General features: G+C 40.2%; 1 protein-coding gene across 2 annotated transcripts; it reads left to right on the top strand.

The window, feature by feature from the left end:
- Window positions 1-7070: 7070 nt before the first annotated feature.
- On the top strand, window positions 7071-9891 carry CFL2 (cofilin 2). Of its 2 annotated transcripts, none has more exons than XM_045900697.3 (4): window positions 7071-7221; window positions 8303-8610; window positions 8738-8814; window positions 8898-9891. In XM_045900697.3, exons 1-4 carry the CDS (start codon window positions 7219-7221, stop codon window positions 9008-9010), a joined length of 501 nt encoding a protein of 166 aa, XP_045756653.1. In that variant the 5' UTR covers window positions 7071-7218; the 3' UTR covers window positions 9011-9891. The 2 variants fall into 2 exon arrangements, with proteins under 2 accessions (XP_045756653.1, XP_045756654.1); XM_045900698.3 differs by lacking the exon at window positions 7071-7221 and adding an exon at window positions 7245-7626.
- The last annotated feature ends 14244 nt before the right edge of the window (window positions 9892-24135 follow it).

The following is a 24135-nucleotide window of genomic DNA, read 5'->3' as shown; positions in this document are numbered from 1 at the left end:
TTTTAGCTCAGGCGTGGGTTAGGAGAGATGTCAGAATAAAGAAGGCATGTGGGTAGAAAGGTACATTTTGAAGTGGCAAATGTCTTTACGCTTACATTTGTCTTTGTCAGGAAGTAGCTGTGGGAGCTGTGATGTGTCTTGACAGTGAATGGGGCCAGGATAGAATTTGTCTGCATAATCTTTCAGATTCATTGGTTTCGACAGGACTTGAAAAATGACTCTAAACTTTTATATGCCACAGAAAATCCGGCTAGTTTGTTTCTTGGGAGACTATGCATCGGGGATGTTCACTTTTCCGATTTTCTAAGGTATCTTGAATAAACCAACTTAAGCTAAGCCTTACAAATCAATACTCATGAGACCTGGGATTGCTTCACAACTGCCACCTGTGAGTTGGTGTAGGGAAGGAAAACTTCCTTTCTCCCCTTCTAGATTCTTTGGCTGGCCTAATCATTCAATGGACATAAAACAGATTAACAAGAGAAAAACAAACTTAATTTCATACACAGGAGCTCATAGAAATGTGAAACTCAAGGCAGGCAGCTTTCATCCCTTTTAAGCAAAGAAATGATAAATGTGTGAGCAATTACCAAGACAAAGAAGCGTGACCTGAGGGTACCTAACTAGTGAGGAAGTAACAAGCGTTGTTTATACAGCTTTCTTGGCCCTGAATTTGCTATCTCTGGTGATAGGATGTCTCTTTACCTCCTGGTACAGGAAGGGTACCTTTCACAGAGGAGATTATTTCCTGCCTTCAGGGGGACAAAGGATGATCAGTGCGTGCTGTTTGCACTGGATGTTTCTTTTTTTTTTAATTTATTATTTTTTTAAATTTATTTATTTGACAGACAGATAGCACAAGTAGGCAGAGCGGCAGGCAGAGGGAAAGGAAGAATAGCAGGCTCTCCGCTGAGCAGGGATGCACTGGATGTTTCTTAAGTAACTTTAACTTAAAATAATCAATATGCCAAAGTGGCATATTTGGGGGCAGCCTGCCCTGAACCCCATCATTGGTAAAATCATGCTCTTTTTCCTTCACTCCACACTGTTACTAACAATGGCTGTTAGGGTTCCTATTCTTGTACTGGAAAGAGTTTTACATACTTTATCTCACCTGATCCTCACCGTAATTCCGAGAGCGAGGAGATGACATAATCCCCTTTTCACACAGGAAGAAACACCCTCAGAGCAGCGAAGTAAATGGCCCAAGACTGTGCCACTACCATGTGTCAGAGCTAAGATTCCATTCAGATCCATCCTCTGTGAGGCCACTCTGACGTAGTCCTAATGCGGTGCACCGCTGCCCTCCACGTGTGGTCCAGCAAATGGAAAACTGGAGCTGAGATGTGAGTTCTAGAACTGGATTGTTTAGGGTCCTTCTGTCCCACCTGTTATTTGTTTGGGCTTGAAATTGCTAAAGGGAACAGATGTGGTGTGGTAGGCAGAATAATGGCCCTGGTTAAAAAACAAAATTCAAGGAGCGCCTGGGTGGTTCAGTCCTTAAGCGTCTGCCTTTGGCTCAGGTCATGATCCCGGGGTCCTGGGATCGAGCCCCACATCAGGCTCCCTGCTCAGCAGGAAACCTGCTTCTCCCTCTCCCACTCCCCCTGCTTGTGTTCCCTCTCTCGCTGTGTCTCTCTCTGTCAAATAAATAAATAAAATCTTAAAAAAAGAAATTGAAGTAAGTTTGAAGATCTAATTGGCTTTATTAAATGATTCATGAATCCAGCAGCATCCCTCTAGCAAGTACGGAGATGTTCTGAGGAGTTGTACAAAGTGGAAGGTTTTTATAGAAGAAAGTGGGGCAAGGGAGTTATTAGCAAAAGGAAGGTCTGTTGCAGGCCAGGACATCTTCTGGGCGGGAGGCACAGTAGGATTTGTATCATGCAGACCACCTCACTGGTGCTGATCAGAAAATTCCAGATTGACTTTGAAGAATTCATATTCCTGGGATATGTTGAAACCATAATTCTTGGTTTGCTGTCACAGGGTGCGGGGGGCCAAATGACTCCATCTGGGGCTTGTTGTTTCTTTCTTTTTTTTTTAAACATCCCCAAAGGATGGCCCTGTTTTAAGTCCCAGAACCTTTGACTATGCTACCTTAACAGCAAAAGAGACTTTGCAGATGTGATTAAGTTAATGATTTTGAGCTGGGAGATTATCCTAAATTATCCAGCGGGTCCAAATAATCACAATGGTCCTCAGGAGTAAAAGAGGGAGGCAGGAGAGAATCAGAGACGTGACGACTGAAGCTGTCTGGGGGCCATAAGCTAAGGAATGTGGGCAGCCTCTAGAAGCTGGAAAGGACAAGGAAAAGAATTTTCTTCCCGTAGCTCCAAAAGCAAGTAGGGCTGCCTTCACCTTGATTTTAGCCCTGCAGGACTCATTTCTGACTTCTGACCTCTGGAATTGTAACACAATAAACTTGTATTAAGCCACTAAATTCACAGGAGTTTGCTATGGCAGCCATGGGAAACTAATACATGTTGATGTAGGAAAAACGTGAGGGTTCAGAGCCCACCGCCAAGAACGCATTCTTGAGACGTCTTTGGTGCAAAGAGTTGGTTTTATTAAAGCACAGGGACAGGATCCGTGGGTAGGAAGAGCTGCACCGGGGTCATGAGGAGCGGCCCATTATATACTTTCAAGTTGGGAAAGAGTTAGAGATAGCGTTAAGTCTCTAAGGAATTTTGGAAGCAAGGTTTCCAGGACCGTGAGGGGGCTACCTATATGCTAGGCAAAGGTCATTTTTAAAAAGATTTTATTTATTTATTTATTTATTTATTTATTTATTTATTTATTTATTTATTTATTTGAGAGAGAGAGAGAGAGAGAGTGTGTGCGCACGCGCACGGGGGTCGGAGGAGAAAAAAGGAGGAGGGGGAGAGGGAAAGCAGACTCCCTGCTGAGCAGGGAGCCCAACGTGGTGCTTGATCACGGGACTCTGGGATCATGACTTGAGCTGAAGGCAGACGCTTAACCAACTGAGCCACCCAGGTGCCCCAGAAAAGGTCATTTATTACTGTCTAATAAAACCTGAGTCATGATGTATATCGGTGGGTCATATGCCTGGGGGATGATTGCCAACATGTATCTTGGGAGGGGGATAGAGATAAAGGAAGTGTCCAAAGGAATTTTTATATGTTAAAGTAGACTTACAGGATTCTGGGGGTCAGGCTAAGATTGTCTTTTGCCCTTAGCAAAGTATTAACACTGAAGCAGCTGAGTCCCTAGAGGAATGTCACTCTGCCTGTTTCAAGGACGTGTCAATGCGCTGTAAGTAGTAAGGAAATTTAATAATTTTTCTTCTGCCTTTGTTTCCCACATATATGATGTCTGACACTCAGATCCCTCCACTACACAGGATCCAAAATTCATGCAGCAATTCTTGGTAATGCCATCCCTTTACCAAGTGGTGGTAGGTTCTGGTTATAAATAACAGACATGAAGAAAAGGAGTTGCTACTGGCCCTGAGGTTCTAAGTGCCAGCCTCACAAGGGCATGTGGAAAGACCTCACAGTCTTCAAGAGCTTCCTTTTTGCTCTCTTTATAGCACTAAAGCATCCTAAATCTATTACTTCATTATCTATTGAGCACCTACTATATTCCAGGTTCCAGAAATTCAAAGACTGAGTAGGACTCAGCTCCTTAAGGAATTTAGAACCTAGCAGTGGGCAGAACACATAAACAAACTAGTACAATGCAACAAGATATGTGCAAAGACAAAAATATCTTTGGGAAAAGAATTCTAGTGTATGGAAAATATCAACTCTGCCAGTGGGTGGTGGGGTGGGGGAGAGGGAGTAAGGGTTTGGAAAGGGTTTGATGTCACAGCCTGGGGGTGACTAACATCTTCGGAATCCCCAATTTTGATGGCAGTTCTGACACCTAATTTAGGTCCCTGTCTCCAGACTTGGTCTCTGTCAGGGTTGTAGACTCTATGGAATCTCTTTGTTTCAAATTTCAAGCTGTGGAGGGAGGGAGACCCTGAGAGGAAGAGTCCAGGAAGGAGAAGAGTGCCTGATACCCAGACGAGCAAATGTTTGGAGGACTGGAGATCCATTCTCCATGATTTCCATGGAACTTCAAGAGAGATAAAGAAAGCGAAAGGTTTTGCAGGCATTCAGAATAAGTAGCCCTAAGATGTGCCACTTTGGCATGCAGATTATTTTGAGCTAAAAATAATCAAGGACCAAAAGACACAGGAAGAAATTCTGAGCTTCCCCTCTAGCTGCCTAAAGGAATTTAGATAGAGGATCTACTCAAGGAACAGAGCCATCACCACAGAGAACTACATTAAAATATGAACTAGGCGTAATAGAGAGAAAACTAGCAAGGCCTATTTGATCAAAGCCCTCTCTATGTCCCATTGTTTCTGGACGGCCCAGCAAACTTTTTTTTTTTTACCATTTACTCTTTCTTTTCTTCCTGTGAATTGTCTTCCTTTCCTTTGAAGCCCCAGACTCCTACCCCTTCTCCTTAGTTTAGGATGACATATATGCCTCTGTTTGGGGGCACCTGTGGCTAGCTCAGTTGATAGAGCATGAGGCTCTTGATCTCAGAATTATGAGTTCAAGTCCCACACTGGGTGTAGAGCTTACTTAAAAAACAAAAACAAGGGCGCCTGGGTGGCTCAGTCGTTAAGCGTCTGCCTTTGGTTCAGGTCATGATCCCAGGGTCCTGGGATCGAGTCCCATATCGGGCTCCTTGCTCCGCGGGAAGCCTGCTTCTCCCTCTCCCACTCCCCCTGCTTGTGTTCCCTCTCAGGCTGTGTCTCTTTCTGTCAAATAAATAAATAAATTCTTTAAAAACAAAAACAAAACCCAAAACATATGTACGTCATTTTTCCTGACTTGTCTTTGGAATCTCATGTTTATTTGGATTCCCTCATGTACAAAATGAAATTTGACTTTCCTCTGTTAATCTGTCTCTTGCCAATCTGATTTTAGACCAGCCAGAAGACCTTAAAGGGCAAAGGAAAGTTTTTCTTCCCCAACAGTTTCACAAATTGTAAAGTACCAGCTAAATATAAAGTATTGTATCCACTTGCTTAGGATTCAGGCTTACACACTGGGAAATTCTGTCTCTAAACTAAGTCAATCTTTCCATTAAGAAAATACACACAAGGGTCACCTGGGTGGCTCAGTCAGTTAAGTGTCTGCCTTTGGCTCAGGTCATCATCCAGGAATCTTGGGGTCAAGCCCTGCATCACATTGAGCTCCCTGCTCAGTGGGGAGTCTGCTTCTCCCTCTCCCTCTGCCCCTACCCCCTCAGCTCATGCTCTCTCTCTCCCCCTCTCAAATAAATAAATAAAATCTTAAAAAAAAAAAAAAAGAAAATACACAGAAGCTGTGGACATAAAAACTAGGTCTATGTTTGCTGGGCAATACCTAACATGGTCCATTTAAAATACATTAAATTTGGACACAAGGATTTATCACACAAATTAGGGCATAATCCCTCCTCATTATGACTTTCCATCCCTAAATTTACTTAATCCTGAGAAAATATACACACCATTTCCCGAGAAACACTGGTATACTAGGAAACTGGATTTTAAAGCTGGAAAGGACTTTAAAGATAATTTAATGAGAGCTTTTTTTTTCATGAGAGATAATTTAAAGGTAATTTAGTGAGATGTTGGTGGGGTTGAACGTCCTTCGAGGTTATAGAGATAGGGGTAGTGCCAAGATTAATACCCAAGTCTCCCAACTCCCAGCCCCAAAGTTCTTGCCCATGTGCTGTACTTCTGGCTTAGTTTGTATCAAGGTTTATCTGGACTTACTATTTTGTTCCCAACAGTTTTAGGCAATCACAAGTGTGCTTTTTTAGTGCAAGTCTTTTTCACAAAATAAGTTTATTTATCAGAGCTTTAAATTTCTTTTACCAATTTTACATATGAAGAAAGATAGAAATAGTAAACATTCAGGAGAAAAGGTAGCATAAATCAACCCAAAATAATTAAACACTTCATTAAATCTTTCTTTCATTATAGATAAGTGCATAAAGTGTTTCATTTATAATATTTTCCTATAAACCCATGAAGCATTAAATCTTTGTGAAAATTTTCCTCGAAGTATAAAGTGACATTTTTCTTTTCTTTTTTAAAGATTTTATTTATTTGAGTGAGAGAGAGAGAGATCACGAGCAGGGGTAAGTGTAGAGGGAGAAGCAGACTCCCCGCTGAGCCAGGAGCCTGATGTGGGGCTGATCCCAGGACACCGGGATCACGACCTGAGCCAAAGGCAGACTCTTGAACGACTGAACCACCCAGATGCCCGAGTGACATTTCTTCTATGATAAATAGGATACATGTCTAAGTACCAAAAAGGTTTAGTTAGAGAAGAGGCTTGGCTCAGTTATGCGGGCTTTGCTAGAAGAGGTCGTGATTGCCAAGAAGGAGGAATCTCTACTCTTGGGTCCATTTATTTGATATCAGCTGTCATAGCTGGGGCTTCACGAAGGAAAGAGTACATCCATATCCTATTAAGTCTAATATGTAAAAGGACATTACCAAGGGATGTTACTACCCAATTTTCCCCCTATTGTTATTATGTCAACCACAGATTTTGGGAAAGTGATTTTCCACTTCAGTTTATCATATTGCTTTTGCTGAGTAATTCAGTCAACTGGGGTAACCCCCTATAGTATTTATTCTCATTTAACTGGAGGAAGAAAACCTAAACAATTCACGGCGTCTCTCAACGTGGTTTTCAAAAAAAAAACCTCAGAACGTTGGAATCCAGCCCCTTTCGGTGGAAACCACAGGTGACTGACTACAACAAAGACACCTTGGCGCACCGTTCCCCTCGCCGGCCCACGCTCGGGAGCAGCGCCCTCGCGGAGGCAGTGTGGAGGCGCCCCTCTGGGAGCCGAGCGCCCTCCCGGCCGGCTGACCAGTGCTGCCCCGAGGCTGGAGGCGGCTGCGCCAGGCCCCCCGGGCCCCCGCCACGCCGCGCAGCCGCCGGGGTCGACTGGGCGCGCGCGCCGGGGTCAGCTCGAGGACGCGGGCGGGGCCGGGAGGCGGAAGGGCCGGCCCGGGGCGTGCCCACGTGACCGCCTCGCCCGCCGCCCCCCAGCCGCCGCCGCCTCCGCCCCTCGGGCTGCAGCTCCCGGCGTGCCCCGCACTCGCCGCCGCGCGCACGCCCCTCCCTCTCCTCCTGCCAGTGCCTCAGAGCCGGAGTCGGAGCCGCCGCCGCAGCCACAACCGCGGGCACTATGGTAAGGCGGGCGCGCCGCCCCGGGGGGCCGAGGGCCGGGACGCGTCGAGCAAAACCCCCGCGCGGCCCTGCAGGGCCCTGGGAGTGAGGCCGCCATTTTAACCCGATGTACGCCTTAAAGGTGTGGGCTCCAGCGCCTGCGGCCCCGCTGCTCTCTTCTCCAGCCAGCTGGCCGGCCGGGCCTCCCGCCATCAGGCCGGGCCCCGCCGCTCTTCGGATTCCTGAGGGCGAGGAGGACGCGGGTCGGGGGCCGGGGCCGGGGCTTAAGCCGGACACGAGGCGTCTGGAGAGGTCGAGGCACTGGGAGCGGCGGCCCGCGGCGCGGGAGGGTCTGCGGGGCTCGTCCCGCGCCTGCCGAGTTTGCGCCGGGCTTCCTTATTTTACTTAGCGCTCGCCTCTGAAATTGGTAAGTGCTCTAAAGCCCTGCCGAAGGCCTTCGGTTGAGGGTCTTGGTGGCTGTAATAAAACCCCTAAGAGGAGATAAAGGAGGGGAGAAAACGCTTCTTTAAAATGCCTTTTCGCCGTAAAAAGCGTTTACACTAGCTCCGTTAGTTTGGAAGTGTCTGCGTTTGAGCTGTGAGGCAATTATGTTGTAGCCGTGGGCGGTTTGGAGTTCACACTTGATTCTCTTTCCTTATGTGGAAACGGCACTGGCTAGGATGACTTTAAAGAAAAAAAATAGTAGAAGCTTTAACTGAAATCCAAAAGTGTTTTTTTAAGGCCTGCAGAGTTGACACAATACAGAAGGTATTTTTGCTGTTGCTCCTGAAGCTCTGACATCACCCAGTGAAATAGGAAACATTTCAGCGATGGGACAGCTTGTATTTGTCCCTTTCCCTCTACCTTCCATTTACTTCAACCTCCAAACCCCTTTAAAAAGGGTGAATGGGGAAGGATGAGTTAGAATCCTTCGGTGCGTCTCGTATAACTGGTATTTAAAATGTGGCAAATCTGATTGGACTGCTTGCGTGGTACGATGCAGTTTTTGATGTCCAGATTAAAGTGAATCCTTCCTAGGCAAACAGTAATTTTGGTTAAAACCGAAATACTTGTTCTGAATTACTGTTCTTTTTTTATTTCAGGCTTCTGGAGTTACAGTGAATGATGAAGTCATCAAAGTTTTTAATGATATGAAAGTAAGGAAATCTTCTACACAAGAGGAGATCAAAAAAAGAAAGAAAGCAGTTCTCTTCTGTTTAAGCGATGACAAAAGACAAATAATTGTAGAGGAAGCAAAGCAGATCTTGGTGGGTGACATTGGTGATACTGTAGAGGACCCCTACACATCTTTTGTGAAGTTGCTACCTCTGAATGATTGCCGATATGCTTTGTACGATGCCACATACGAAACAAAAGAGTCTAAGAAAGAAGACCTAGTATTTATATTCTGGTGTGTAAAAACAAAAGAAAAAGTACTTTTAAAATGCAAGGATTGTTATTAACATAGTCAGTTTTGCCTTTGTTTTTCTTTTAAGTGGGATTCAACAATTGTGTTGTTTTTGTTTTTTTTTCTGTAGGGCTCCTGAAAGTGCACCTTTAAAAAGCAAGATGATTTATGCTAGCTCTAAAGATGCCATTAAAAAGAAATTTACAGGTACAAACATTAAAAATTTTGTGCAGAGGAATTACTCTTTCTTAATTATAATAAGATAATGGGATAATGTTTTTCCTTTTTAGGTATTAAACATGAGTGGCAAGTAAATGGCTTGGATGATATAAAGGACCGTTCAACACTTGGAGAGAAATTGGGAGGCAACGTAGTAGTTTCACTTGAAGGAAAACCCTTATAAAATGACAGTCAAGTGCCATCTGGATCTTAAGGAGCTTCCATTTCTCCAGCTCAATCAATTGAAATAGTATTAGGTGTTTGTTTTTTTGTTTTTTGTTTTTTTTCTTCTTTCTCTTCCCACTGGGTCCTTCCAATACCGTGAATGAAGGAAATATCATTCATGTAAGCAGCCTATCAGTGATTGCCATTAGACTGTTTAATACTGTTATTTTTATGTAGAACCCAAGGAATGCCTTCCCATCATATTTTAGCCAAAACAACTGGTTATATGCCTCCCTTGCAGCAAGCACTACAATGAAAGTGATTGTCAATGTGAATAGCTTAGAATACTGCAAAGGGTAAGCTGATTGAATGCCTTGAAAGTATTATCCACTGGTCAGATGGTAAACTTTATTCAGTATTACTATTTATAGTTGCACTTGATTGCAGTTCTGTGAGGCTCAAGCATTCATACACCTCACCTGCCTTGGCAAGCCTATTTTTGTGACATGGCAGCACAGATATAACACTATGCATTTGAAAGCACTTTTTTTGTAATGAGTTTAGCCCCCTACCCCCCCGAAAAGGAATGCCAATTAAGTTTTGTTAACTGTGTCATCAACTTATCCTAGTACCTCAGTATTCATTCCTGTTACCTGCGTATCTTAAAAGAAATAGCTGTTACTAATGCCTTTTTGTTTTCCATTGAGTGTACACTACTGAATAAGTGTAGGAGTTTACGTTTACCATGTAAGTTTTGCAACACTAAAAATATTTTGAATATCAGTCATGATGGCAATTTCTGTATAAAAGAGCCTTAAATGGAAAATTGTTTTTGAGATCAGACTCCCCACCCTCACAATAATGGCCACGTTGCAATAAAAATTGTGGCATATTACAGAACGTTGCCTTGTTTTCCTTGGACATTTTGCAAAATGTTATGTGAAGCAAATTTTAGGGTAAACAGCTATTATTAATCTTTGCACTGGTCATTTACGAATTTTTTTGTACAACATTCATGATATTTTCCAGTTTGTTGAGTTTAAAAAATATTCTAAAGCCAATTAATAGAAAATATTATTGTTATAGAGGGATACTTTTATAAGCATTACTTTATTTATTTCCTTATATGTTAATATGAAGATCAGAAGTTATTTTTTGCACTTTGACATAAATATTCTTCAATACCAGGTTTGTTCTCTGGGTAAATTAGGGTAGTTATTTTTTAATTCACGTTTGCACTTCTGAGTAATTGAGTAGTAGAAGCAGGGAGCTCTTACTGCATATTTGGTCATAATGAAAATCATTTATAAAATGTCCTTCAAAAGTTAATACTTTTCATGTTTAGGAACTTTTATTTCAGCTATTACTTCTTAATTTATTTTGCAAATTGAAAAAAAAAATGATGTAGCAGTCTTAAACATTAGTAGTGGGATTTGGCTGTGGTCCAGAGTGCTCTCCTTATAGAGAATTTGATCTGCTCAGTGTGAGCAGTTTGCTGTTAGCCAGAGCTATTTATGGCAAACACATGCTTTTGTATCTTGTCATAGTTATCCACAAATGGCAAAACTGGACTTGATTCTACTGGTATGCAAAACAGGCATGCTAGTAAGCAGTCAATCGTGGCTTAGAACTTAACCCCATAGCTCTGAAGAGTGCTCTTCTCAGAAAACAGGAAACAAAAACTCCCTTTTTTTTTTAAATGTGTGAAAGTGATTTGAGTATAATTAGATATTTTCCCAGATTTTCAGAAGATTTTTTTCAGGTGGAAACAAAAATAGGAGTTAAATGTCTAGGCTTCCATTTAAAATTATATGAATGGCTTGGGATCTTTCTCACTGAGCCATCTTATTTCAGGCTTCCAGCTGTCCCTGTGAGTTATCCTGGACGTTTTTCATGGCTTTTTGGTAAGGTTAAACTCATAAGGAAAGTATGACAATAATGACATATACTAAACCGTATGTGTAACTGATTCTTATACCATGGAATTTTTCATTATTTTCCTCATTCTAAAAAATAAGGGACTCTAAATAAGTTATGTAGTATCTCTTATTTTTATAGCTGATTTATCAGCTTTCTTATATGCCTCATATAATAGTTTCAGAGGTCAAATATTGCTTTAAACTGTGGTACTTTGATTTGTTCGACTGACAGAACTGATACTAAGTTCATTTTTGAAATACATCTTTGTGCATAACGCCAAAAATAATGATAAAATTAATGGTTCACATGTTACTTGAGACTAATATGGCATTTGAAGTGATCATTTTATTTTACAGTCATTTACAATGAAACAATGTTCCAGTCAGCTTTAAAAGGTATACGGTGCTAATTAGTAAAATATTGCCCTCAATATTTTACTGCTAGCTTGCAAAATTATAAGTGTTTAAAAAAATAAAATGTATGAAAATATATAAAGCTGTTGAGATGTGTTTACTTATATTTCAGAACATTAAAATTTTAAAAACTAATGTTGCAGATCAAAGAGGCACCATTATCTTTAGTCTTTTTTAGGATTTTAGTTGGTATACTTGGTCATTTGCAGATAACAGTATTCTTTGAAAATTTGTAATTTATAGCGATTAATTTTAACATTTTCAGACAAATGGGAACAGTAGGCATTTGTCCCAAACTGGCTATCATCAGCTGTTGTTTTCAATCATTATCTAAAATAATGTGGCCAGCATTGTGTATTTAATGTCCCTTTTTAGTAGATTGAAAGAAAAGCCTCATATGTTTGAGTTTCCTGATATAGATCCTCTGTAGCAGCTAGTTTATGAAGTCTAGCAAATGAGTTTTGGGAGAAAATTATTTTAAGTGTTTCCTTATTAAGGAATAATCTCAGCAATGGTCAATCATAGAAGGGTTGGGAACACCCTTCATTAGGTTTACCACTCTGAAAAAATAATCTGGTTCTGCTCTTTAAAGGTCCTATTTTTGCTTGTACAGTTAATAATAGTTTGAGATCCAAACAAACATGAATATTAAGTTTTCTATGAATATTAAAACTATTAGAGATGTGCAGGCAGGCTCCAATGAACATTGCTTTTTCAGACAGCTTGAATTTATACATGTTCCATGTCTCATGTCAGCCAATAAAGATGTCTGAGGCTTCTCTTTTGCTCTAGAACATCCAAATTGCTTTTTTCCATGTAGAATTGGGAGTCATCCCTTCACTCCAATTTCTTGTCATAAAGCAATTGGGCAAATTATTCTTTCTGAGCCTCAGTTTCGTTTTTTTTTTTTTAATATAAGAATAATATTCATCATACCTCATTGTAGTGGATCAACTATGGAAATGATTTTTGGAAAACAGGAAAATGCTATGTAAACGTAATTTGGTTAAACCATTCTACGTGTAGTTAAATAGATAAAGAACCATGTTAAAAATAAGATTTGTTATAAGTCTTTGAACCTCTTCATTTTTGTAATTATTCCACTTAATCTCACAGTTTAAGGACAAATTAGCTGGTATGTGGCATTGGTTTTTCAGAATATAGTAAAGTGTAGCCTCTGAGTTGATGTTCGTGACTGCTCTTAATCTTTTTAGTGTAGTTTTCTTTTTCACGTATGACCAATCCATTAACTAGTCTTTTCCCCCCAAATAATTTTGAAGTAAAAAATAAAAGGAAATAAAGCTAGAGAAATATTGGTATGGAGTACTTGTCATGAGTCATGATCCAGGTTGTTGAAAACCTATGACTGTTTATTATTAATATCCTAAATTTATATAGTCCTTTGTATTTGTTAAGACACCTGAAACTCATCTAATCCCCTTAGGTCCTCTTAACCAGCTAACCATATTCCTCTGCTACACATGAAGAAACTGAAGTCTGGAGAGGTTAAGGGACAGCTCAGCTATTGAGTAGCAAAGCTGATTCCGGTCCAGTATACTTTTCACTCTGCATTTATGTAACATACAGTGAGTTACTAATTTTCTTTTTTTAAAAAATGAAATAATCTCATTTTCTTCAACAGGACATAATTAGTATGTTTTCAAAATAGTGTCTCAAGAATATTTGAAAAATAGTCTTGGAATTTTTGTCTCCTAAGGAAGCCCATGGTCATAAAAGTCTGAAATAATTTTACACTTCAAAGATTTTCTTAGATGTTTCAGTATTGTCAGTTTGTGTAATTGTGGAAACCGTAAGGATTGGATAAACACATTTTCCAGAAAGCTGATACCTCTTGTTTTAAAAGAAAAAAAAATTTTTTTTTAAGATTTTATTTTTAAGTAATCTCTACAGATCCAACATGGGGCTCAAACTCACTACCCTGAGTTCAAGAGTCAGATGCTCTACTGACTGAGCCAGCCAGATACCCCAAGGCTGATACCTCTTATTCTTTTTCCAAAAACTTGGATATCTCCTTCCCCATGCTCCTCTACCCATCTTTCTAAGGAGAGATAGTATGGTGTATCATAGTGGTTAAGTACTAGAACTTTGGTATCAGACTGCTTGGGTTGTTCACATATTGGTCTTTAACACTTATTGAGTGGTCTTAGGAAAATCGACCTCTCAGAGCCTTAGTTCATATATAAAAGGAGATAATAATTATACTCTGTCTCATAAGATTTGAGGAAAATGAAAGCACCTTGAGTAGTTACTGGCACATAAAAAGTACTTTGTAGGATGATCCTAAAATTTGCAGCCCAAACCAGGACGTTTCTTGAGAGTAAAAGGGAGAGGTTTTTTGTTTTGTTTTGTTTTGTTTTTTAAGATTTTATTTATTTATTTGACAGAGAGAGAGACACAGTGAGAGAGGGAGCACAAGCAGGGGGAGTGGGAGAGGGAGAAGCAGGCTTCCTGCGGAGCAGGGAGCCCGATGCGGGGCTCGATTCCAGGACACTGGGATCATGACCTGAGCCGAAGGCAGATGCTTAACGACTGAGCCACCCAGGCGCCCCTAAAAGGGAGAGTTTTAATAATTATGCCAGGACAATAGGCTTAAGTTGGAACAGTCCCCAGCAAACCAGATGTGGTCATACTATCAAAAAGTAGGCTGATGTAGGGCTCCTGGGTGGCTCAGTTGGTTAAGCGACTGCCTTCAGCTCAGGTCATGATCCTGGAGTCCCAGGATGGAGTCCCACATTGGGCTCCCTGCTCAGCAGGGAGTCTGCTTCTCCCTCTGACCCTCCCCCCTCTCATGTGCTCTCTCTCTCAAATAAATAAAATCTTAAAAAAAAAAAAAAAAGTAGGCTGATGTCAAAATGTAATACTTAAATAGAGGAAACTGTATGAAAGACTCAAGGTCATTAATTTCAATTTTTTTTTTTTAAGATTTTATTTATTTGACAGAGAGTGAGAGCAGGAACACAAGCAGGGGGAGTGGGAGAAGGAGAAGCAGGCTTCCTGTGGAGCAGGGAGCCCAATGCGGAACTCGATCCCAGGACCCTGGGATCATGACCTGAGCCAAAGGCAGACACTTAACGAGTGAGCCACCCAGGCGCCCCCAATTTCAATTTTATAAGGTAGTAGTATGCTGACTAAGCTTCTCTTGAAGTATATGGTTACTTTTAAGTAATTAGCCTCAGAACAGTCAACTTTGGATTTTTTTTTAAAGATTTTATTTATTTATTTGACAGAGACACAGCAAGAGAGGGAACACAAGCAGGGGGAGTGGGAGAGGGAGAAGCAGGCTCCCCGTAGAGCAGGGAGTCTGATGTGGGACTTGATCCCAGGACCCTGGGATCATGACCTGAGCCGAAGGCAGTCGCTTAACCGACTGAGCCACCCAGGCGCCCAACTTTGGATTTTTTTATGCATTTTTTTTTGGTAATTATTTTTCTTTTTTCTTTTCTTTCTTTTTTTTTTTCTTTTTAATTAAGGATAGTGAGAGAAGCAGAGGAGGGGCAGAGGGAGAGAGAGAGAGAGACAATAAGCAGGCTCCACACCAAGTGCGGAGCCCAACACGGGGCTTGATCTCACAACCCTGAGATCATGACTTGAGCCGAAATCAAGAGTCAGACCCTTAACGGTCTAAACCACCTAACCGACTAAACCACCTAGGTGCCCCTTTAGCTTTCCTTTTGACTTTAAAACTTGTAAACTCTAAGATACTGCATTTTGCTATTAACACTATCCTTTACTTATACCAGCTTCTCTTAATGCTTTTCATCTCCTGTGGACTTGGAAAGCCAGTTTGTTTGAATTGTGTATAAGAAAGTGAATAGGCTCATTTTTTTTTTTAGCTTATTAGGTTTTTTGTTTTGTTTTTAAGATTTTCTTTATTTGAGACAGAGAGAATGAGAGACAGGGAGCATGAGAGAGAGGAGGGTCAGAGGGAAAAGCAGACTCCCCGCCGAGCAGGGAGCCCGATGCGGGACTCGATCCCGGGACTCCAGGATCACAACCTGAGCCGAAGGCAGTCGCTCAACCAACTGAGCCACCCAGGCGCCCTAGCTTATTAGGTTTTTCTTAAATGTTCCCTAGATGTGTTCACTTGGAAGTAGCTTTGATTACTCTTCATCTAGATCTTATAAATACTTCCATTTACTCTTGATTTCTGACAGCTAATTTGATTATGCATACACAGTGGTTTAGTAGTTTATTCGGCATAACATGAAAGTTTAGAACAGATAACATGAAAATTTGGAACAGATTTTTGTTCAAATGTATAATTTTTATTTTTTTATTTTTTTGTTTAAAGATTTTATTTATTTGACAGAGAGACAGCGAGAGAGGGAATATAAGCAGGGGGAGTGGGAGAGGGAGAAGCAGGTTCCCTGCTGAGCAGGGAGCCCAGTGTGGGGCTCCATCCCAGGACCCTGGGATCATGACCTGAGCCGAAGGCAGATGCCCAACAACTGAGCCACCCAGGTGCCCCTCAAATGTATAATTTTCTAACATGAAAAAGCACTTAAGTTAATGTTACTATCTTTTTGTAGTACTTTTTCCTCATTTTATATATTCTTAATAGTGGAATTTCAAATATTTCCTTTGGGAAGTTGATAGTTACTGAGTGAATCACAAAATTCCTGGGCATATTGCCCATAGTTTCTATGTGTTTCTGTGAGCTGATGGGACCTTTTTTTATTAGCAGCAAACTAAATCACCAGATAAAACAGTCAGTTCCCAAATTGGCATAATTAGTTTTATCAAAGGTAAAAATGGCAGTAGAGTACTTTGTTCTAGAGATCATAAGACTTTGCTATACTGTACAAGGAACAAGATATGAAAGAGTTGTAGACTTCATGAAATAAGTGTAAAAGAATTTTATGTGCAAATTAGTGTGTAAACCTTTTGTGTATAAAATAAAGCTATGGATCAGGGATGCCTGGCTGACTCAGTTGGAGTGTGTAACTCTTGATCTTGGGGTTGTAGGTTCAAGCCCCACACTGATGTAGAAATTACTTAAAAATAAAATCTTAGGGCGCCTGGGTGGCTCAGTTGGTTAAGCGACTGCCTTCGGCTCAGGTCATGATCCTGGAGTCCCGGGATCAAGTCCCGCATCAGGCTCCCTGCGCGGCGGGGAGTCTGCTTCTCCCTCTCATGCTCTCTGTCTCTCATTCTCTCTGTCTCAAATAAATAAATAAAATCTTTAAAAAAAATAAAAATAAAATAAAATCTTAAAAAAAAAAACCCAAAACTGGGGCACCCGTGGCTCAATTGGTTAAGCATCTGACTCTTGATTTCAGCTCAGGTCAAGATCTCAGGGTTGTTAGATCGCCTGGTGTTGGGCTCCGTGCTCGGCGGAGAGTCTGCTTGAGATTCTCTCCCTCTGCCCCTCCCCTGTGTGCTCTCTCTCTAAAATAAATAAATCTTTTTTAAAAATAATAAAAAATCTATGGATCAAAGAACTAGAAAGAAAGTGACAATCCCTTTACTCGTTACTGCTTATTGATAATTGTGTTATGAAGAGATGCATAGTTTCTTTATAGTTTCTATTTCAAAAAGCCGTTTACATGAGGGGGATGGGGAACTAACAAAACTTGGTGTTAGTCATTTTCCTAATTTGCAATATATTTAGGTTTTAGAATGTATCTGGGTTTTTCAGGCCTTAGTTGATTTTTAAAAGTAAAATTGTTGATTTACAGTTTTTAATACTATTGCATATTGAGTCATGTGTACATTTTGAATAATTGCTGCATTAGGATTAAATTTGGTATGAGGTTGATTTAACAGTTTTTACCTCCTAATTTTGGCTTTGTTTTTATCTATCTGCTAAAGAAAAATGTCTTATAGTTATCACTGAATAGCAATTTTTAAGAAATACCAGGTGATTGAATTAGATAGATAATCTTGTGTCCTGGCTATAGAAAAAAGTTTTGGGATTAGTTGAAGTGTCATTCAGTGTCATTGCCACTGCAACAAAAAAGTTTTCTTCTCTGAGCTGGATATTTTATTTCATTCAGATTTTCTCTTGGCAATATGTAAAATAATGAATAGAATTCTAAAAAATGAGCCTTAGGTAAAACAGAAACTCTAATGACAGTCTCATTGAAAAACCCTAAAAAATGGGCTAGGCTAACATGGTTGATACTTTTCTGCATAACCTTTTTAAATGATTATATTTTTATTTCAAAAATAACGTGTTTAGTGTAGAATCTGCAAAATACAGGAAAGAGCAAAGTTAAATCGAACGAATTTTAAATGTTGCAGACAAATTATTTGTTAGGCTATTATGACTAATACGGAGATATCCGTAGCTAAAACTAGTTTTTTAAGTCATTGGTGTGTGCTGGTAAAAGGGAAGACGATCTTTCAATATTGTTTGTGTAAATTCCTTAGTATTTTTTACCCCGGAAGGAGAGCTTTGTTGGGTCCGTAGTCACAGAGGAGCAGATTTGGATCTAGAAAAGTGCGCATCCCACCTGCCTGAATGCTTGCTGTCTGACTTGGTGCATAAACATTTAGAGCCACAGAATTTCCCTGTGTTTTTTATGCCCTTTAGTTTGGTTTCATTGAGGCTTGATTATAGGCACCCCTTATTACATAACTTTCATGTAGTTTCCAATATATCAGGACCCTACTTTTCTCATGGTATGTGTATGATAAGGGTGAATAAATACTAGTTCCTAGTACACACTGTAAATAAGCCATCCTTTACTCTGTATTCTGCTAAAAGATTTAAGATAAAACATAATGTATATATTTTGCACTAAGCCAGAAGCTATCTGTATTTAAGCATTTGTGTTCTGTGTGCTATTCCAAGAGGGTCTGGTAATCCTTGTGATTAAAGAAACATAAGATTTATGTTTGCCGTGGAGAAACATGATCATCCTGGCCACTATGAATCATTCTGGAAACATCCCATCTCTGTTTCCCAATTACTCAGATCATTAGATCAAATTTAGTTCAATTCAACAAACATGAAGCGCCTTTCACGGTCTCAGAAAGTCTACGGTGGGGGCAGCTGGGTGGCTCAGTCGTTAAACGTCTGCCTTCGGCTCAGGTCATGATCCCAGGGTCCTGGGATCGAGGCCCACATCGGGCTCCCTGCTCAGCGGGAAGCCTGCTTCTCCCTCTCCCACTCCCCCTGCTTGTGTTCCCTCTCTCACTGTCTCCCTCTCTGTCAAATAAATAAATAAAATCTTAAAAAAAAAAAAAAAAGTCTATGGTGATACAGGAGAGGCAAGCATTTAAACAATTACAATGCCGTGTGGTAAGTATGATGATATGTTACAAGGCATAGAAGAGGGATGATTAACATTGAAGTTGGATGGGGTTCAAGAAGGCCTTATAGAAGTAATGTGTGAGCTGGGTTGTGAAGTGTGATAGAGTTGACCAGAACTCAGTGTGAGAGGATTGCTCTGGGGAAAGGAAAAACCTTGCAGAGGCCCTGCAAGTAGTTCCTCACAGCTTCTTAGTTTAGCCTGAAGCCCTGTGATGAGAGAAGTGCAGGAGAGGTGAGTGTGAGCCATATCACTGAGGGCCATAGATACCGTGCTAACAAACATGAAACCTGTGCCTGATAAGGAGCCAGTGCAGGGTTTTAAGCAGAGGAGTGTCATGATCTTTCTGAAACCCAAGTCTGATCGTTTTATGACCATGTTGAGAATGAATGTATGGGAGGGTGAGGAAATCGGAGGCAGTTAGGAGGCCTGAATTAAGGCAGTGGCAAATGCACTTGGGATGAGTGTATTTAAGAGGTATGTAGAAGTGACAGGGCTTGATTGATTTCCAAATTAAAGGTTAATTAATGGTTAAGAAAATTAACCACTATTTGGAAATTGTTAGCTATATTTTTAGTATTATTGACACTTAAGATCATTTAAACATCAGATTGGCTCAGAAGAGACTTAATAGGAAATTTGTAAATGTGGAAAGAAAAAATATTAACACCTTTTTAATGAAAGTAGCATTTTGAAATAAACCATTGGTTAAAAAGTCATACATCTGCTACTTGAATTTAGATTTACAAACCTGATTGGCAGTAATGTTCATAAAACAATGGTTTCAATAGATAAGAAGAAGTTAAAACTACTATAGATATAAATAACATCTTTGACGTAGAATTTATCTTATAGTTTTAAAAATCATGGCTGAATTCCTGGATCAAAAAGAATTTAGCAATATTCATATAATCTGCTCATTAGAGAAAGCCTGTCCCACTCTGCCGGTGATAGAAAATGGGATTTTCAGATTATCTGAAAGACCACTTTTTATTAAGGAAGATTTTTAATTCTTACTAGTAAATAAAAGCTATTTATAAACATATCTTAATTCCTTTCACAAAATACTATCCAGAACCAAAGATTCCTCTTTTTTCAGCACCTTGTAATAAACATTGCTTAACCATATTGGTTTTTATTATTGCTTTTATGGTAAGTAAGTTCACTTTTGTGAAAGGCCTTATACACATCAGGAAACATTTATTGAATGTCTATTTGTAGAACACTATTCTCACCATCCTGAGAAATAAACTTCTCAAGGGCACTTTTATAATCCAGTTGGCAAGACAAAATAGACCTGTGAACTAATAAGTATTCAGTGATAAGCAATTGAATAAGCATTGAGGGAATACAGGAAGAAAGAATTAAAAGAGAAAAAATTTCATAGAAGTATGCTTTAAATAGCATTTAGAGAAGAATGTTTTTTTTAAAAATCAAGACATTTTCCCCTCAAATACAGAGTTATTTGAAATGAGATTCCAACAGCCTCTTTCTTCACTGAATATCTCTTTAAAATAAAGAACAGGGCGCCTGGGTGGCTCAGATGGTTAAGCATCTGCCTTCGGCTCAGGTCATGATCCCAGGGTCCTGGGATCAAGTCTCGTATCAGGCTCCCTGCTCAGGCTTGGTGCATAAACATTTAGAGCCACAGAATTTCCCTGTGTTTTTTATGCCATTTAGTTTGGTTTCATTGAGGCTTGATTATAGGCACCCCTTATTACATAACTTTCATGTAGTTTCCAATATATCAGGACCCTACTTTTCTCATGGTATGTGTATGATAAGGGTGAATAAATACTAGTTCCTAGTACACACTGTGTACTAGGCAGGGAGCCTGCTTCTCCCTCTGCCTCTCTCTCTCTCTGTCTCTCTGACTCTCATGAATAGGTAAGTAATAATAATAATAAAAATAAAATAAAGAACAAAAAGGGCCTTTTTAATCACCACTTCCATTACAGCCTTTTGGAGAAGGACTAGGGCCAAAGTAGAGAACTTTGGGAGTTATGTGTTCCATGTGGGTAATTGTCACAGAACCCTGAGTTTCTACAGGCGTTCTTAGCCTCTTGCACCATGGATCCCTACTTAGAATGTTTTAAAATTTACATATATATATGTATTTATATATATAAAATATATCCATCAAAAGTGATACCTTAATATATATGCTTTTTTATTAACACATTATATAAGTGTCTAGTGGTAATATAATAACTACCATAATATGTAGTGATGAATGTAAATGATACTTTGAGATCTGCAATAACATAATATGATCTGAATGTGTGATTTCTATTGGTGACGAGCCCGTAAGTACTGCTGATAGTACTGTGGTTTATGGTCTATATTCATAACTTTTTTTTGGTCTATATTCATAGTTTAAGGAAGTAATAGATTTCAAGTAGTGGTTAATTAAAATAAAGATGTAATTTTTCAGGGCACCTGGGTGGCTCAGCAGTTAAGTGTCTGCCTTTGCCTCAGGTCATGATCCCAGGGTTGGGATTGAGCCCTCTGGGCTGGCTCCCTGCTCAGTGGAAAATCTGCCTCTCACTCTCCCTCTGCCCCTCCCCTCTTGCTCTCTCTCACGCACTCTCTCTTTTTCTCAAATAAATAAAATCTTTTTTTAAAAAAAGATGTAATTTTTCATAGGTCCCCTGAATTCTTTCCAGGGATCCCTTGGGCATCCAAAGACCCCAAGTTAAAAAAGCCTAAAAAAATCCTGGCTGGCTCAGTCAGTAGATCATATGACTCTTGATCTCAGGGTTGTGAGTTCAAGCCCCATGTTGGGCATGTAACCTACTTTAAAAAAAAAAGAAAGAAAGAAAAGAAACCCCATGGTTTAGCTATTACCTGAGAGCCCCAAGAAGTAAAGGACTAAATGAATAGGGCTCACATCCATTTCAGAGGAACTGCTTTTATTTTGTTTTGTATATTAGAGTTTCCTATATTTCATTTGGATTAAAAATGGTTTCTGGGGCTAAATAATATATAATTTCTGAAAATAATTGTAAAAGAAAGTGGATTCTCTGTTTATCTTGCTTTTTTAACTTAAACTGATTTCTTTTGTAAATATTCTGAGCACATTAGTGTACCATCAAGTTTATAACCCTGGAAATAGAGATCTAGAAGTCAACAGTGTGTAGTCGAAACCATGGAACATCAGTAAGATTGCCCAGCAGTAATCTGTGTGAGTGTAACATGAGAAGAGAAACAGGCCAACGAGTAGGCAGAAGAGAAGCCTGGACAGAAAGAAGGAGTTGTCGGCAAGGTGGGAGAACACAACTTCCGTAACGTTACAGAAACAAAGGGTGTCAAATGCTGGAGATGTCACATACCATGAGGACATAAAAGAATCCACCAAACTTGGCCGTAAGAAGGTCAGTGACATTTCCTGTGGCATTTTCAGCAGAATGGGGAGGGCTGATGCCAGTTTGAAATGGCTTGAAGACTGAACAAGTGATGAAGTGGAAACAGTGTGGTATAGACCAGTGCTTTTCGAATGTCTGTGGTGAAGCACAGTATCTGTAATTTCCAATCTGACAGCAGTCCTGCTGTGCGTGACTAGTATGTTGCTTGCATCAGGTGCAAGGTACCCTGAGAGTTGGATGACAACCTAACTGGTCTACACTCTGTTCAACAAGACAGGTCCACTGATGACAGGCTTGGAGATCATGGCCATGTCAAATTTCTATAAAAGTTTCTAAATGTTCATTCTTAATTCTGTACAGAAGTAGAGGTATAGATTATTCTTTTTTTTAAACATTTTATTTGAGAGAGTATGTGCACAAGCGGGGGGGCAGGGCAGAGAGCGAGAACCAGACTCCTCGGTGAGCAGGGACCCCCCCACACACACACGGGGCTGGATCCCAGGACCCCAGGATTGTGACCTGAGCTGAAGGCAGATGCTTAACCACCTGAACCACCCAGGGCACCCCTACATTATTCTTTCAAAAAGTTATCTGTCAAGGAAGAAAAAGACTAGTTAGTACTCTGTGGAGCCTTACAGGGTTCGGAGAAGGTTTCTACCCATATTATTTCTTGCAACATTCTCCTCTGAATATGTCCTGATATTCTTCATGCTTCACATTCTTTTAGCCCCTAATTTGGATCTCCAGCCCCTAAAATAGTTCCTGGTATATAGAAAGCATTTAAATAAAAAGGTTGTTGAACAAGAGAATGAACTTTCATGTGAACTGTGGAGGATCCAAGCGGTCCTGTGCTTCCACATTTTACAGTAGTATATCCTGCCTCATTTAATCTCTGGATATTTATTTTGCCTGTAGTCAGGGAATTATCAGGGAGGCTCATAATCTTCATGGTCTTTGAGTGCATTAAAACGTTATGTCATCTTTAAAGATGACATCACTGACTTAGTAGAACCTGTGTTTTGAGAGGCTTCCCCCCCCTCCCTCAAAATTGGTATTGGATTTCCTTCTTGCTTTGCATTCCCTTCCCTCTTTAAGGGCATACATTAACAGAAGGTGACAGGTTTAGGACCATACCATGGCCACAGAAGAAAGAAAACTAAGTTGACCTGCACAGAGCTCAAACCCGTAGATAATATTTTGCATAAAAAAGCTCTGGTCTTTTATAAATCCCTTCACTTTCCTCTTTCTCTAATTGGATGGATTTTCAACTGTCCCTCTTATTTTTTCATCTAAAGCCTTGCCCCTAGTCCCCACAGTGGAACTCAAATCTGTACCTGGGAAAATGGGAATTCTAATACAAAATGTGGGCAAGATGATTAGGAGCCAAAGAAAAGCAGACAATTTCATTCATTCATACAGAAGATGTTTACTACATGCTTAGTATGTGCCAGACACAGCCCTGAGTAACACATATGCAGTTGCCATCCAGGAAGGTGTAGAACTCAGGTCTAGTTGGCTGTAGCAGGCTAGACTTCTTTTTTTTTTTTTTTTAATAATTTTTTTTAAGGATTTTTATTTATTTATTGAGAGAGAGAGAGAATGAGAGAGCATGAGAGGGAGGAGGGTCAGAGGGAGAAGCAGGCTTCCTGCTGAGCAGGGAGCCTGATGCGGGACTCGATCCCAGGACCCCAGGATCATGACCTGAGCCGAAGGCAGTCGCTCAACCAACTGAGCCACCCAGGCGCCCTAGACTTCTTTTTAAATACTCAGCTAGACTGGTTTCCTATGGTAGCCAGAAGGCTTTTCACAGTGTGTACTACTTAAATACAGCTCTATTACATTCTACATTAGATTGTTAATCAGGCATTGTTTAACAAATTTAAGGAAGAAGCAGGAAAATCCCAGCTGTGTACATGTGTATGGTTTTGGGAGGGGAGTAAAGAGGGAGGTGATTAAATGGGAACAGTCAGTACTTTTGGAAATATGTGGTAGTTCAATTTATAGCTTAATAAGAGTTATTAGGACTTTTTGTCCAGTTCTGGGATGAGGAGTACCTTAACTCTTTAGTTGTAAATCTTACTCTCCATCCGGCCCTTAGCATGAAGTGCACAATCTGTAGGAAAGTATATTGCCAGTATTAGAGCCAATGACTGTTAAAGTGTGTGGCTC

The sequence above is a fragment of the Mirounga angustirostris genome, unplaced genomic scaffold (assembly GCF_029215605.1).
Source record: "Mirounga angustirostris isolate CCGP_5_RB_7025 unplaced genomic scaffold, mMirAng1.0.hap1 SCAF_9, whole genome shotgun sequence".
Taxonomy (NCBI): Eukaryota; Metazoa; Chordata; class Mammalia; order Carnivora; family Phocidae; genus Mirounga; species Mirounga angustirostris.
This window is presented reverse-complemented; position numbering and strand designations above follow the sequence as displayed.